Genomic DNA, 16,951 nt, shown 5'->3' with positions numbered 1-16,951 from the left:
ATTTTAGCTTCCCCAGATCAAGGTAGTACCGTGGAAATACTCCTGTTCATTCAATTACAAACTACTGATGTTGGGTTCTAGAAATAAAAACCCAGAAAACAAACTCAGACCAAACTTCCTATGGCAGCTCTCCCTTCAGGGAAGTTAGGTCACAGTTTGAAGTAATGTTTCTCTTCATCTCCCCATCTCCATTAACTGGAATTTCCTCAGGTACCTAAAGAGTTTGAAGTCTGGAATGAAGAGGTCATGATTCTGCTTGTGATGTGTATGAATGAGAAAGACTACTGGTCTTGTGTTTAGCCCTAATCTCACCAGCCTGTAGGCAGAAGTTCTGAAAGAATATGTAAAGGTCAAACACCAAGGAACTGAAGGTTTATATTATAACATTTAATATATTAACGCTTTTTGTGGTCATTACTGGTATACAAGAAAAGAGCTGACTGTTCAGATTCAAAGATGCCATAGGATTTGCATCACACTGACCCAGTCCTCTATTCAGATGGGTTGACGCATTTGCAATCCTGCCAGAAGATCGATAGGGTTGAATAAAGTCAAATGCATTTCCCTTGCATAGTCTAGAAAATTCCAACCACCAGGGCCACCAGCCTACCAGATCTTTAACAGTGACAATGTGAAAATGCTTTCTTCTTACACCTTTTAATGGCATCTTTGATTTCCTTGTTCCTTAGACTGTAAATCAAAGGATTCAACATGGGGATAACCATTGTATAGAAGACTGATGCCATCTTGTCATGGCCCAGAGAATTATCTGTGCTGGGGTGCATATAGACAAAGAGTCCTGATCCAAAAAAACAGATCACTGCTGTCAGGTGAGAAGTACAGGTGTTGAAAGCCTTGGACCTGCCTTCAACGGAGCTGATCTTCAGGATGGTGGCAACGATATAACCATAAGATATCATGATGACAAAGACAGATATCACACCAAAAATCACTGCTATCACAAATTTCATGACTTTTAGGAAAAAGGTTTCAGAGCAGGATAGGACTAATAATTGAGGCAGATCACAGAAGAAGTGGTTGATAATATTTGGCCCACAGAAATTGAGCTGAAGTAAGGCACACAGTTGGATCAATGAACCAAAGAGACCAGTTATATAGGCTCCAACCGTCATCTGGACACAGAGGGTGGGCGACATGTTGGCAGAATAGAGCAGAGGATTACAAATGGCAGCATATCGGTCATAAGCCATGGCTGCCAGGAGACAGCACTCAGTCAGACCCAGGCTAGAGAAGAAGTACTGTATGGTGCATCCCCAAAAGGAGATGGATTTAGGCTTCTGGAAGAAGTCTGAGAACATTTTGGGGGTTGTGGAGGTAACATAGCAAAAATCTAAGAAGGATAAGTTGCTGAGGAAGAAGTACATAGGTGTATGTAGGTAAGAGTCCATCCTAATTAGGATGATGAGGTCCAGGTTCCAGGCCACTGTCAGGAAGTAAGAACCCAAAAATACTGCAAAGAGAACAATCTTGAGCTTGGGATAATCTGAGAATCCTAAAAGAATGAATCTGATGACTATTGTATTGTTCCTTCCTCCAGCCATTGTCTTGAAGTATTTTCAACCTGCAGAAAGGTCCCTGGGTTAATGATTGAATAACTTAATATTATGAAACTTATTTGTTTTGAATATGGTTTCATTATTTGAACAAAAAGTTATCCACAGTCAAGACAACTTTTTTAAACATAAAAATTATTTAAAAAACCATTGGAGAGCCCATTTCACAACTACTCAATATTTTGGAATACATTCTTGCAAATATTTCTACACAGACACACAGACACACACAGACACACACACAGACACACACAGACACAGACACACAGACACAGACACACACACACTGTTGCCAAATTGTTTTTAAAAGTTGGTACTAGAGGGGCACCTGGGTGGCTCAGTGGGTTAAAGCCTCTGCCTTTGGCTCAGGTCATGATCCCAGTCCTGGGATCAAGCCCCACATCGGGCTCTCTGCTCAGCAAGAAGCCTGCTTCCCCCCTCTCTCTGCCTGTCTCTCTGCCTACTTGTGATCTCTGTCTGTCAAATAAATAAATAAAATTAAAAAAAAAAAAAGTTGGTACTAGAGGCGCCTGGGTGGCTCAGTTGGTTAAGCAGCTGCCTTTGGCTCAGGTCATGATCCCAGTGTCCTGGATAGAGCCCCATATCAGGATCCCTGCTCATTGAAGAGCCTACTTCTCCCTCTGCCTGCTGCTCTGCCTATTTGTACTTTCTATCTTTGTGTTAAATAAATAAAACCTTTTTTTAAAATTTCTTTTCAGTGTAACAGTATTCATTGTTTTTGCATCACACCCAGTGCTCCATGCAATACGTTCCCTCCCCAATACCCACCACCTGGTTCCCCCAACCTCCCACCCCCCGCCCCTTCAAAACCCTCAGGTTGTTTTTCAGTGTCCATAGTCTCTCATGGTTCACCTCCCCTTCCAATTTCCCTAGCTCCCTTCTTCTCTCCATCTCCCCTTGTCCTCTATGCTATTTGTTATGCTCCACAAATAAGTGAAACCATATGATAATTGGCTCTCTCTGCTTGACTTATTTCACTCAGCATAATCTCTTCCAGTCCCGTCCATGTTTAAATAAAACCTTTTAAAAAAAGTTGGTACCAATTTACACAAGTATCAAGATTTTATGACAATATCCCAGGCCATTCTATTGTCAACACTACCTGTAATTATTTAACTTTAGTCCTTGGTGATCTTAGATGAAAAAAATTCATTGTTTTTAATTTTGCATTTACTTTACTGATTTGCTAATATACATCTTTTGCCTATTTGTCTAATTGGTTGTTTATTATTGATTTGTAGGAGCTCTTTACATATCCAGGATGATAACTTTCACCCACATACATGTTGCTAATTCTTTTCCAAGTTTATTATTATCAACATTGTTTATGTTATATTTTGTTATACAGATTACTTTTATTTTTAGGTAGCCAATTTCCTGTGAAATATATGGTTCCTGGCTTTGTTCTTACTGAAAAAGATTTCTTTGCACAACCAAAAAATACTTTTTTTTCTATATTTTCTTGTTCTCTTATACTTTTACATGGACATTTAAATTTTCTAGACTGTTTTAGTGTATAATGCAAGGCATAAATCTGGGATGACTTTGGTTTTGTCATTCCAAACTGATTGCCACTGTCTCAGCACAATTCATTGAATGATTTCTTCACTGAATAAAGTCACCTTTATGATGAAGTTTTTAAAAATAGATTCCCTGTTCTGCTCAATTTTTAATCTGTCACTCCATGTGCCATCTGTCTAGTCCTGCATATTTTCTAATGATTTACAATCAAATTTTATTAATAAATTATAGAAAATTTTGATAACTGTTAAGAAAAAAGTTTCCTCATTTTTTTTCACTGAGAATGTTTTGATGGTTCTTATGTTTAGGTCTTCAGAAGATCTTTATGATGAACTCATCATATAAATAAAATAGTATTTTTATTGCATTTTATTGTTATATTAATTTGGGGAGAAATAAGGTTTTGTTTTGTTTTGTTTTTTTGCTAAGCTGCTGATTTAGGTTACAGAAGAGATAACACTAAAAGTTCTTATAAATATTGTAATACCATGACTACCAATTTTGACCAAAGCACCTGGTTCTAGTGACATTTATGAGATTCCAAGCTCTGTCCCTACATTGCTACAACTTCTCTGTGTCTTCAGTTTCCTCATCTGTAAAATGAGATCATTGTGGCAATTCTCCCTGTATCACAGGCACTCTACTATACTTGAGGGGAGCAGTAATTGTGGTAGAAAAACACAAAGAAAAGTGACCCACTATTCTATGATATTACTAATCTGATTTTAAATACCGAAAGAAGAGGATTATTTAACTACCTGGAAGGAAAACTGTACTGACTCAATATTATCTATCAGTGTCCCTAATGAGGCCACAAGATCCAGACTATGTTTCCACAGTAAAATCTGAATCACAGGTTTATATGCTTAGAACATCCTTCAGCAGAAATAGAAAGATTCCATCAGTTAAGTTCATAATGAATTTATATTTCAAGAAATTTAGAAAAGGTTTCTTTGGAAACACTAGTTCCTGTGGTATTTCTCGGTATATTTTGTCATGGGTGCTTTGAAGGTACACGTGACCCTGGCCATCCTGAAATCTTAAGGTTATTTTTGAAATTATAGGAAATGCTTTCAGTGAAGTTGATTTGTTTTTATCCTTTTATATCATTGACATATTTTAAATAAAAACTGTTTTTTAATGATAAGACAGAAACAGTAAAATGTACATTAGAGCATACTTTTTCTTTTATCTATGCAAATGTACTTTTTCTTTTTTAGATAAAGATGGTGATTAAAACAGCCAGTAGTTGAGAATGGTTATATAACTGGAAGACAGAGAAAATATCTCATATTGATTCCTAAAGTTATTTTTCCTTTTGTTGTTGGTTTTCACAATTTTCCATTGTTCATTCAAAACCAAACATACAACAATCAAGATCACTGGCCATGATAAGAAAAAAAAGGCCCAAAATAGCAGAATAAATGCTGCTCCCTTACTTTCCTTCAGGCATATGAAATGGGTGGGCTGGCTAAGCAGCCCTTGCAATCTTATCACCTATGATGTCAAATGGATGACATCAAGAACAATAAACATACTGAACCTTGAAGGGACAATCTTACCATTCCTCTGAAATATTTTACTATGGAAATTAAGTGCAGACACACTTTAAGAATCCCATGCAAAAAAAAAAAAACTTATGGAAAAATAGACTTAGAAGTTTGAAAATAAAGGCTGGTGAGCAGTTGCTCTACATGTAAACACCATTTGTAAACTTTTGGAGAACAAACAAATAGCAGTAATAAATTACTCATATGTTTGCAACCCAAGGGAACAGTACATGGTACCAAGAAACAGTCATTCTTCTGTTCTTGCTACCTTTCTCCCTTAACACAATGTTGTATTTCACAAATAAAATTTTATATCCTATGAACTAAATGTTTTACATTTATTTCTCTTTAATAATAAAGCTCAAATTAAATCACTATTTATGAGCTACCAAGAATGTTTCTCGGTGGCTTAGAAAATAATTTGATGTTTACTGACTATCTAACATCTGTGAGGCACCAAATAAGACTATCATTTGAAAGCAGTAGAGGGAAGATTAAATAAGTATTTCAAATGGCGCCTGGGACAATTCATTATAGCTCTTCATACATTTTCAGAAAGGCAGGCAAAGAAAATAGGTGATTTAGTATGAACAGAGAAATACACAATGTATAAAAGAAAGCCTTACTCTGGAAAGCTTTCCCTATTTTTAATTTGAATTCCTTCTTCTAAACTCCCACAGCACCTATATTTTCTCATAGAGTAAGAATTTCATAGTTTGTATTTTACTTCATGTGCTTTTCCAATAGAACTTAGCCTGTGCTTTTGGCCAAGAGTAACTATTTTTAATATTAACACATAATATATAAGTTATGAATGGCTATGTAACAAACCAAACTTATGGCTTAAAACACCAATGACTTATCATTTCTCATGTTTCTCTTGGTAGACAAGATAGTTTGTCTATTGACCTCACTTGGATCCCAGATGGTAATATTTACCATCACAAGTCATAGAATGCATACTTTTATACAACCATGTTTGACACTCAATACATGAGGACCCACACAATATAATTCTTCAAATAAAAAGTATTTCTCTCTCAGAAAAAGAGATGGAATGAAATGCAGAGTGTAGCTCAAATGACAGAAAAGAGAGAAGAAGCAACTTTTCTCTCTACAAAGGAACTAAGTCAGCCCAACATAAATCACAGAGTAGACCTGAAAGGAGGGATTTATCCTTGGGATGCAAGGGTGGTTCAACATCCACAAATCAATCAGTGTGATAGAACAAATTAATGAGACAAGAGAGAAGAACAACATGGTCCTCTTAATTGATGTAGAAAAAGCGTTTGACAAAATACAGCATCCTTTCCTGATTATAACTCTTCAGAGTGTAGGAATAGAGGGAACATTCCTCAACTTCATAAAATCCATCTATGAAAAACCCACAGCAAATACCATTCTCATGGGGAAAAGCTGACAGCCTTCCCACTGAGGTCAGGAACATGACAAGGATGCCCACTCTTGCCACTGTTGTTCAACATAGTACTAGAAGTCCTAGCAAAAGCAATCAGACAACAAAAATAAACAAAAGGTATTCAAATTGCAAAGAAGAAATGAAGAAATGAAACTCTCTCTCTTCACAGATGACATGATACTCTATGTGGAAAACCCGAAAGTTTCCACCCCCAAATTATTAGAACTCATACAGCAATTCAGTACTGTGGCAGGATACAAAATCAATGCACAGAAATCAGTTGCTTTCTTATACACTAACAATGAATTGTAGAAAGAGAAATTAGAGAATCAATTCCATTTACAATAGCACCAAAAACAAGATACCTTGGAAAAACCTAACCAAAGAGGTAAATGATCTATACTCTAGGAATTACAGAATACTCATGAAAGAGATTAAAGAAAATACAAAAAGATGGAAAAGCATTCCATGTTCATGGATCAGAAGAATAAACATTGTTAAAATGTCTATGCCATCCAGAGCAATCTGTACTTTCAATGCCATCCAAATCAAAATACTAACAGCATTTTTCAAGATGCTGAAACAAACAATTTGTATGGAACCAGAAAAGACCCCGAATCACCAAGGAAATGTCGAAAGAGAAAAACAAAGCTGGGGGCATGATGTTGTCTGATTTCAAGTTATATTACAAAGTGGTGATCACCAAGACAGCATGGTACTGGCACAAAAACAGACACAACTCTATGGTCAACTAATCTTTGACAAAGCAGGAAGGAATATCCAATGGAAGAAAGATAGTCTCTTCAATAGCTGGTGCTGGGAAAATTGGACAACTATATACAGAAGAATGAAACCGGACCATTCTCTTACACCATACACAAAGATAAACTCTAAATTATGAAAGACCTCAGTGTGAGACAGGAATCCATCAAAATCCTGGAGGAGAACATAGGCAGTAACCTCTTTAACATCGGCCACAGCAACTTCTTTCAAGACACAACTCCAAAGGCAAGGGAAACAAAAGCAAACATGAACTTCTGAGACTTTATCAAGATAAAAAGTTTCTGCACAGCAAAGGAAACAGTCAGTGAAACAAAGAGGCAGCCCACAGAATGGGAGAAGATATTTGCAAGTGACACTACAGATAAAGGGCTGATATCCAAGATCTATAAAGAACTTCTCAAAGTCAACACCCAAAAAACAGATTAAGTCAAAAAATGGGCAGAAGACATGAGCAGACGCTTTTACAAAGAAGACATACAAATAGCTAACAGACATATGAAAAATTATTCATCATCATTAGCCATCAGGGAAATTCAAATCAAAACCACACTGAGATACCATCTTATATCAGTTAGAATGGCAAAAATCAACAAGGCAAGAAACAACAAATGTTGGAGAAGTTGTAGAGAAAGGGAAACCCTCTTACACTGTTGGTGGGAATGCGAATTGGTGCAGCCACTTTGGAAGACAGTGTGGAGTTTCCTCAAGACATTAAAAATAGAGCTACCCTATGACCTAGCAATTGCACTACTGGGTATTTACCCCAAGGATACAGATGTAGTGAAAAGAAGGGCCATATGCACCCCAATGTTCATAACAGCAATGTCCACAATTGCCAAACTGTTGAAAGAGCCAAGATGCTCGTTAACAGACAAATGGATAAAGAAGATGTGGTCCATATATGCAATGGAATATTACTCAGCCATCAGAAACGACGAATACCTAACTTTTGCATCAACTTGGATGGGACTGGAGGGGATTATGCTAAGTGGTATAAGTCAAACAGAGAAAGTCAATTATCATATGGTTCACTTACTTGTGGAACATAAGGAATAGCATGGAGGACGTTAGAAGGGAAAAATAAAGGGGGAGATATCAGAGTGGGAGATGAACCATGAGAGACTATGGACTCTGGGAACAAATAGAGAGTTTTAGAAGGGAGGAAGGGGTGAGGAGATGGGTGAGCCTGGTGATAGGTTTTAAGAAGGGCACAGATTGCCTGGAGCACTGGGTATTATACGCCAACAATGAATCATGGAACAGTACATCAAAAACTAATGATGTAATGTATGATGACTAACATAACACAATAAAAAATTTAAAAATACGAAAACATTCTTTAAAAATAATTTTAAGCAGGGGGGATGGGAGAGGGTGGTGGGGATGTGGACACTGGGGAGGGTATGTGCTATGATGAGTGCGGTGAAATGTGTAAACCTGGCGATTCACAGACCTGTACCCCTGGGGATAAAAATACATTATATGTTTATTAAAAAAATAAATAAATTTAATTTTAAAAAGTTATATAAAAATAATTTTAAGCAGAAGTATATGCATTACAATGTGATTCATTACGTTTTACTAATATTTTACTAATTGTCCATTTACTAACTCCATCCTACACAATAATCATACTTCATCTTCCTAGAAAATTCCTGATGTCTGCATTTTTTTCACTCTATGATTGCTTGTCTTATCCACTTAGGTAATAATCACTGTCATTGTGATTGGTATAGAAAATGAATGTAGAATGCTAGTAACTCCCTTATTATATTTTTCAGTCTGCCACATTGTAAATTTGAAAAAGATGTTTCCTACAATTATTTCACAATGATGTACTTAAAAACATAACTTCAATATCTCACATGGTTATCCTAATTTAAAGAGATAATTACACTTTCAACTTTATCTTCAGTCATAAGCTTATGTCAAAAGTGTGTATGTTCATCGAGAGATATCATCAGCTATCAAGAATTCTTAATACACTGAGAATTACCTTTTCAAAAAGGGGTTCTAATTATGATCTTGAATAAATATGACCTCAGAACAAACCCAGAAGAGGAGGAAGAACATGAGTGTTAGTCTTGGGTTGACAGCACTTACTGTGTGACCTTGACCAAGTTACTTTAAACTTTCTGAACTTCAATTTCTTCAACCATGAAATGGGGACATAAGGATTGTCTATAGGGTCATGGTGAGCTTAGCATAGGATCATGCAGATAAGGCACCTTACACAATTCCTGGCACAGAGTGGGAGGTTGCTTGCTCATGGATATTAATATTATTATGAAATTATCTGGGACAGAATAAGCTTTCAATAAATGTTCCATTATTTACCTCCTCTCTGTGACTCAATTTATATTAAAACTCCAGAGAATTTTCTCTTATGTTGTTCTTATGACACAAAAGTAATATACAATGATTTCCCCAGCTAGGCTTTAATTTCCTGAAAGCCAGAGACATTTTTGTATACTCCTGGCCAAACTCTCTGCTCTCTGGCCCTGAATATTGATCCTAAACAATGACACTGAACACACAGAAATAGATATGGTTGAATTTTTCTACTATTTATGACATGTTTAAGATACATTTTAAACTCACAAAAATGCTTAATAAATATTTTGAATTGGACATTATCTTTTTGGAGTATAAAAACAAATATTTCATTTCTGCACCCACTGCTATTATCATTGGGTGAGTTTAGAAGACTTGTTATCAGACACTTCTTCAAAGGAGACATATAAATGGCCAACAGACACATGAAAAAGTGCTCAACATCGCTTGGCATCAGGGAAATACAAATCAAAACCACAGTTAAATACCACATTACACCAGTTAGAATGGCTAACTTAACAAGACAGGGAACAACAAATGCTGGAGAGGATGCGGAGAAAGGGGAACCTTCCTACACTGTTGGTGGGAATGCAAGTTGGTGCAGCCACTCTAGAAAACAATATGGAGGTTCCTCAAGAAGCTAAAAATAGAGCTATCCTATGACCCCAAAATTGCATTCCTGGGTATTTACCCGAAGGATATGGATGTACTGAAAAGAAGGGGCACATGCACCCCAATGTTCCTAGCAGCAATCTCCACAATAGCCAAAATGTGGAATGAGCCGAGATGCCCTGCAATAAATGAATGGATAAAGAAGACGTGGTCCAAAGATACAGTGGAATATTACTTAGCCATCAGAAAGGATGAATACCTACCATTTACATCTACATGGATGGAACTGGAGGGGATTATGCTAAGTGAAATAACTCAAAGTAAGACAATTATCATATGGTTTCACTCATATGTGGAATATAGGAATAGTGCAGAGGACAATAGGGGAAGGAAAAACTGCATGGAAAGAAATCAGAGAGAGAAACAAACCATGAGAGACTTTTGACTCCAGAAAACAAACTGAGGGCTTCAGAAAAGGGGGTAAGTGGGAGGATGGGGTAACTTGGTGATGGGTATTAAGGAGAGCATGTGATGTGATGAGCACTGGGTGTTATAGGCAACTAATGAATCATTGAACACTACATCAAAAACTAATGATGTACTATATGTTGACTAATTTAATTTAAAAAAAGAAGACATGTTCTAAAAACCTACATAGAATCAAATGCTTGTAAAAAAAATTTGCCAGCATTTTCCAAAGGCTGAATAGGGTGGACAAAAACAATTTGGAACTGTGAAGGCATTTTTCTAAAAACTTAAGATGACTGACTACTGAGGAAAAACAAATCAAGCAAATTAAGTATTTGGTATCTTTGTCGACTAAAATTTTTAAAATTTTATTTTATTTTTTCAGTGTTCCAAGATTCATTGTTTATGCACCACACGGAAGGATCCATGCAATATGTACCCTACTTAATACCCACCACCAGGGTCACCCAACCCTCCACCTCCCCCCCTCCAAAACCATCAGTTTGTTTCTCAGAGTCCACAGTCTCTCATGGTTCCTCTCCCCCTCTGATTTCCCCCAATTCACTTTTCCTTTCCTTCTCCTAATGTCCTCCATGTTATTCCTTATGCTCCACAAGTAAGTGAAACTATATGATAATCGACTCTCTCTGCTTGACTTATTTCACTCAGCATAATCTCCTTCAGTTCTGTTAATGTTGATACAAAAGTTGGGTAAATTTTAATTGACTAAGCCATTTCATTTTTCAATTAGGGTTTATAGTGTGATAGGAATTGTGCAGAGGACCACAGGGGAAGGGAGGGAAAACTGAACAAGAAGAAATCAGAGAGGGAGACAAACCATAAGGGACTCTGGACTCTGAGAAACAAACTAAGGGTTACAGAAGGGAGAGGGGTGAGGGGGATGTGGTAACCAGGTGATGGGTATTAAGGAGGGCACATGTTGTGATGAGCACCGGGTGTTATACGCAACTAATGAATCGTTGAACATGGCATCAAAAACTAATGAGGTACTATATGCTATCTAACTGAACATAAAAATTGATTAATTAACTAAGTAGTTAATAGTCATGGGAAGAGTTATTATATGTTATTATCATTTAAAATCAAGGCCATGGGATCTCATTCCTGTCAATCATAATTAAAACTACTTTTTAAACATTTCTTTCTTAAAGATTTTATCTCAGAGTATAAACAAATGTTATCAAAGCACAGTCATTTTCCTCAATTCTTTTTCCTTTTCCAAACAATTACAAGACATTAGAGATAACGTGTAAATGGTTCATTGAGACACAGGAAAGTTGAAGTTGCCAAGCAGGTATCTTAAGAAATAGTGATTGGTCACAAAATGATTGGTTTCCTAAGCATGTTAAGTGCATGGAGAGGAGTGGCTAACATTGTCAAATTAGAAATTTGACTGAATTTTCCAACTAAAATACCAAGCAGGAGTTCTAAAGAGGTAAGAACTAAAAGGATAGTTAAGAATGTAGGAAGTCACTTCTCATCTCAATTATTTCCAGACATGCTACAGGATCTTGGAAAGTAGGAATGCGCAGCTATTTTCAATGTTCCTAATAATAAATAAGAATGTACTGTATCCAGGATAAGAATAATGTAGGGTCATTAAAATGTCAACAGTCTTTCTTTGAGTTAGAATTATATTAATTCAGTGTGGTGTTAGTTTACCTGTTTCAAGTTAAATCATTTGTTTACTGATTGCTTAGTTTGTGTGAGGCACAGTTCTCAAAAATTCACATACATTTCCTATTCTCATGGAACCCTATGGGCATTGTTTTTCTTAATATATATATGGGGAAACTGAGGCATGGAGAGGCTAAGAAAATTAATTGTTCAAGGTCAAGCTGCTGATGAATGGCAGAGCTGAGAATTTGGAGCAGGTCTGCTAACCTCTCAAATCTCTTGCTCCTGATCATACTGTGAAAGCAAATAGAAACTAAAACATTGTTTTAATTATAGCAAATGAATTAATTATTACTTAATACACTCTTGATAACCACAATCTTTTCAAAGCATTGATAGAGAGTGTGAGGTATTAAAAGAAATCACACCAAACTCTCAATACACTACCAAATTCCTAAATGCAAAATATTCACTTCATTGCTTCTTTTTATTTCTGTTAAAACTTTCCATTGAGGGGAAACATTTTACTTCCCAGGAGAAAGGACATGAGCTCTGAGCAAGTCTGAGAAACAAAGACAGCCTACAAACAGAAAGATGGTAGGAAAATACGGCTACATGGAGGGAAGAGGTTCCCAGATCTGGAGCAGGATCCCAGAACACCAACATCAGCACGCTGCCCCACACTGCCTTTGCTGCCTCCAACCACAAACCTCACCTAGATGTGTCTGCAGAAGTTGGACTACTGCTGGTTGGTTATGGTCTGGGCAGTTTAGCAGCACCTGTGGCCCCCTGCAGGTTCAGACTCTTGCCCCAGATTCCAGGGAACGCCTTTGAACACCATCTTTTAAGCCTCTTTTAAAGGAAATTTCCTCTCCTGTGCAGCAGTGGTAAGAGAGGTACTTCCACCTGGGGTTCATTTAAATGCCTCCTTAGGATTCAAGGTGGAGACAGGATAGCTAATTAACCTGTCCAGGGTAATTGTTCTCTTAGAAAAACAGGAGCGATCTCCTGCTGATTCCATTTTCACTCTATGGAACCTTCAAGTTCAGAACACTTCTTTAGACCAAAGAAGCACTAGAATGAGAATGCATTTGATACATCATCTTAATCTAAAATCTTTCTTTACAGGTTGATATTTTCAGTCTTTTCTATTATAACTGAGTAACTCAAATGTTACAATGCATATTTAAATGACTCATAAACATCATCATAAACTTAAGTATTGGTGCTTATGTAATATTCTATCTTAAGCAATTCCTCTCTGTCGGATTTTTAAGTGGAAACTAAGTTTTTGCTGTGAAAAATCATTCTAAATAGATATCTAAAATTTCAGATAATTTCTGAACTTCAGATCATTTCTGTAAAATAAATTTCTAGAAAGGAGCATTATGCCATTGCTGCAAAGGCATTTTCCTAGCTTTTCATATGTATTTGATTTTTTTAAATTTTATTTTATTTCTTTTCAGTGTTCCAAAATTCATTGATTATGCACCACACCCAGTGCTCCATGCAATATGTGCCCTCCATGTATTTGATTTTATTTAAAATCTCCTAACATTAAAAAAATCTCATGTTTTCACAGTGAATCTTACTGCTCTAATTCAGTAATTAGATTTTAAGCAAAGTTCTTCCCTGTTCAGAATCCAGGTATTTGCCTATTTTTCACTGACTTTTTCTTGGCTTAGAATTTTTTTACTTGAACAATCCAGAATTTAATTTATGGTTGAAGACCTAATTTTTTTCTTAAGTATCTTGCCATTTAATTGAAAAGACAAATAGATTTTCCAACGATGTGTGGTAAATCCTCTATCATATAGTTAAGGGTTATCAGCCCATTTGGTTATAATGGTCTGTCTCTACCTTGAACATTATAGACAAGATTCAAAACCTGTTACTGATTTTACATATACTTTCAATTTTACACTTTATCACATTGCATTAAAACTATTTATTTTTACTTAAATCATATCCCCTACTAGACTGTGAGGTTCCTAGGGAAGGATCTGTATGGTATTAATCTCTCTCAGCACTCAACCCACTAGGAGGTGCCCACTAGATGTTGATGTAAGGGAAAAGATGAGTGAGTATCAGTTAGGTTCGATGATTGAAGAATTTTATACTAAGCTCTTTTCTGTGGTTCAGAGCATAATAGAACATATTCATGTTCTTTTGGCCAGGTGTTGCTTGAAGACATGTTTTTTTCTTTTTCTCATATTATTTTTGTTTTCAAGAGTTATATAGTAGCATATTTACATACTATAAAATTGACCCATTTTAAGTGTACAGTGATTTTTAGTGGATTTACAGAGTTGTGCCATCATCACTACAATCCAATTTTAGAATATTTCCATCACCCCAAAAAAAAGATCCCTCACACCCATGGCAGTTTATTGGCATGCCGACTATAATTTTTGTGTTTTTTGTTTGTTTTTCTGACTATAATTTTTGAATGGGAAGAAATCAGAGAGGGAAATAAACCGTGAAAGACTCTGGACTCTGAGAAACAAACTGAGGGTTACAGAAGGGAAGGGGGTAGGGGCATGGGGTAACCAGGTGATGGATATTAGGGGGGACACGTGTTGGAATGAGCACTGGTTGTTATACGCAACTAATGAATCATTGAACACTACAACAAAACCTTGCGATGTACTATATGTTGGCTAACTGAACATAATAGAAAAAATAATTTAAAAATTTTTGAACAGGGTACTGCTGTCTCTGAACTTCTGTCTTTCATGTATCATCTGGGATGGTATGAGTTCTTAACCCCAAAAGAAAGATCCAAGTGTCATAACCATGGAAAATAAAGGAGAGTGACCTGTGCTATGGAGTGTGCAGATTTGTGGTCCCCCCACCCCAAAAACCTGTAGCAACAGAACATCAAGGAGAACTGCAGAACCAGGTGCTGCTGGAAATTACATGTGGAGTCTTTGATTGTGTAGTTTTAGAGTGCAGCATATTATTCCTTTTTAGTAGATGCCTTTGCCCTTATTTTTCTCTGATGATGGAGCCTCTCAGGCTTATTGTGGCTCAGCTCCTAAGTTAATCAGCACCAGTGTTCATCCTCACATTACTCATGTGTATTTCAAATAAAGAATTGCCATCCTCCCCTCCATGGGTAAAATTATTCACTTGCAGTCCAACTGGAGCTTGGCTCTACAGGGGATTCACTTTCTGTCATTCATTTTCCAAGGTGAGCTGTCAACTCCTACTTTCATCTGTCTGTGAATATACCCAAGTCACTCTCTCCCTTTTTCCATCATCCATTCATTCTGCAGGGGAACAACCCTCTTCCACCATGGTAAGAGCAGAGAAAATGATCTGAGCAAGAGGGTGCTTCTATCACCACAACCACAAGGCATGTCCACTCATGGAATGAGCCTTCATCTTCCCTGAATCACACGGTTGGCAGGCATTTCTTCATCCACCTTTATGTCACAGGTTGTTGTCATAAATTCCAAATATAAATCTCTTTGGTGATTTTTTAAAAAAGCTTTTATTTATTTATTTGACAGAGAGAGAGACATTGAGAGAGGGAACACAAGCAGGGGGAGTGGGAGAGGGAGAAGCAGGCTTCCAGCTGACCAAGGAGCCCCATGCGGGGCTCAATCCCAGGACCCTGGGATCATGACCTGAGCCAAAGGCAGATGCTTAATGACTGATCCTCCCAGGCACCCCCTCTTTGGTGATTTATAAGAGATGTCCAGATGTTCTCAGTAACTTTTGAATGGCCAAAAGGATCTGAACATCCTAAAAAAGCTGGAATACCACCGCTGTTGGAAGGTAGATGGGATGTCAGGTGCATGTTTTACCATCTTCACTCTACACCCCCCCCCCTTGGCTTTTCTCTGCTCTTGATTCTTTTATATTTAATTGAAAACAAATACACAGGAAGATAGAAAAATACAGTGTAACAAGAAAAAAATTACCCTTAATCCTGCTACCAAGAAACTACTACTACTAATATTGTTGACTCTCTAGACTAGCTCAATGCTTTCTCTCTCCCCTATTCATCACTTAAGGCTCTGTGGGAACTTTGCACCTTATTCACCAAGGAGAAGTGCTGTTCAGTGCTGCTGGGTTGGATGAAGTGATCATGAAGGCTCTCATTAGGGGGTTTACACTTAAGGTATTGGACTAAACAGAGACTCTAAGGGCCTGTAATAAAACTGTCAATTGTTCTAACAGCAAAAATTGGTTTACTCTAGTAAAAAAATTGCAGTTTGGGGTTTGCAAGCTATGGCAAAACCACAGACAAAGTCCAACAAAGGAGAGGAATGTTATTTTTTGGAGAAGAGGAAGGAAGTTGGGAGGAGTAGTTTTGAACAAAAGTCCATTGAAGAGAAGCAAGAATTTGGTGTGATGATGGCTTCTCATTGGCAGAGTTGCAGAGGGAGCCAATTTCTTGTAGGAGATACAACCTACCCCCCCCCCATTGCCACCCCACCCCCCACTGGGGCCTGTAACTGATGATTCTTTCTGGTTGATACTTCTCCTATTGGGGTCTGTAACTGACACTTCCCTTGGAGACTGGAGAGAGTCTTTAGAGTTAGAGTGAGTCTTTGATTCATTTCTGGAATGTGGGAGGCTGTGGTATGCTTTGGTTGAATCTCTCATCAGCTATGTAAAGATGAGTTGAGATGAGAAAGATGAGTCACTGGAACATACTTGTGCCTGCAGCAGCAGAGTTGTATCTACAGTATTAATAAGACATGGACAACTAGGTTTGGAGGGTCTTTCAGTAAAGTCCTAGGGTATGGTGGATAGATCCCTCACTAAAAGTTTACTACATAAGTTTGGCTCTTCTCTTCCTTTCTCCCTTGCTTCCAAGATGTTAGTATATCTGGGACCTTTTCTCCATGGGAAAATAGTTTCTCTCTCCCTCCCCTCAACCTGCCCACCATATTATTTATCTCACCCTCCCCTTCTGTCCTTCACTCTTTCATTTCTCTTCCTTCCACATGGCAACCACTCCAAGGGTAGCCCCCAGTCTTAAGTAATTTAGGACACATAGTTCATAGTTTTTTTTTTTT

General features: G+C 37.3%; 1 protein-coding gene across 1 annotated transcript; it reads right to left on the bottom strand.

The window, feature by feature from the left end:
* Positions 1 to 617: 617 nt before the first annotated feature.
* LOC111150267 (olfactory receptor 1440-like) lies at positions 618 to 1,562 on the bottom strand. The gene has a single exon (XM_022507710.1). It carries the CDS (start codon positions 1,560 to 1,562, stop codon positions 618 to 620), a length of 945 nt encoding a protein of 314 aa, XP_022363418.1.
* Between the last annotated feature and the right edge of the window lie 15,389 nt (positions 1,563 to 16,951).

This window comes from Enhydra lutris, unplaced genomic scaffold (assembly GCF_002288905.1).
Source record: "Enhydra lutris kenyoni isolate GAN:26980312 unplaced genomic scaffold, ASM228890v2 scaffoldscaffold22, whole genome shotgun sequence".
In the NCBI taxonomy this organism is placed as follows: domain Eukaryota; kingdom Metazoa; phylum Chordata; class Mammalia; order Carnivora; family Mustelidae; genus Enhydra; species Enhydra lutris.
The sequence above is the reverse complement of the archived record's forward strand: the minus strand, read 5'-3'. Positions and strand labels throughout refer to the sequence as shown.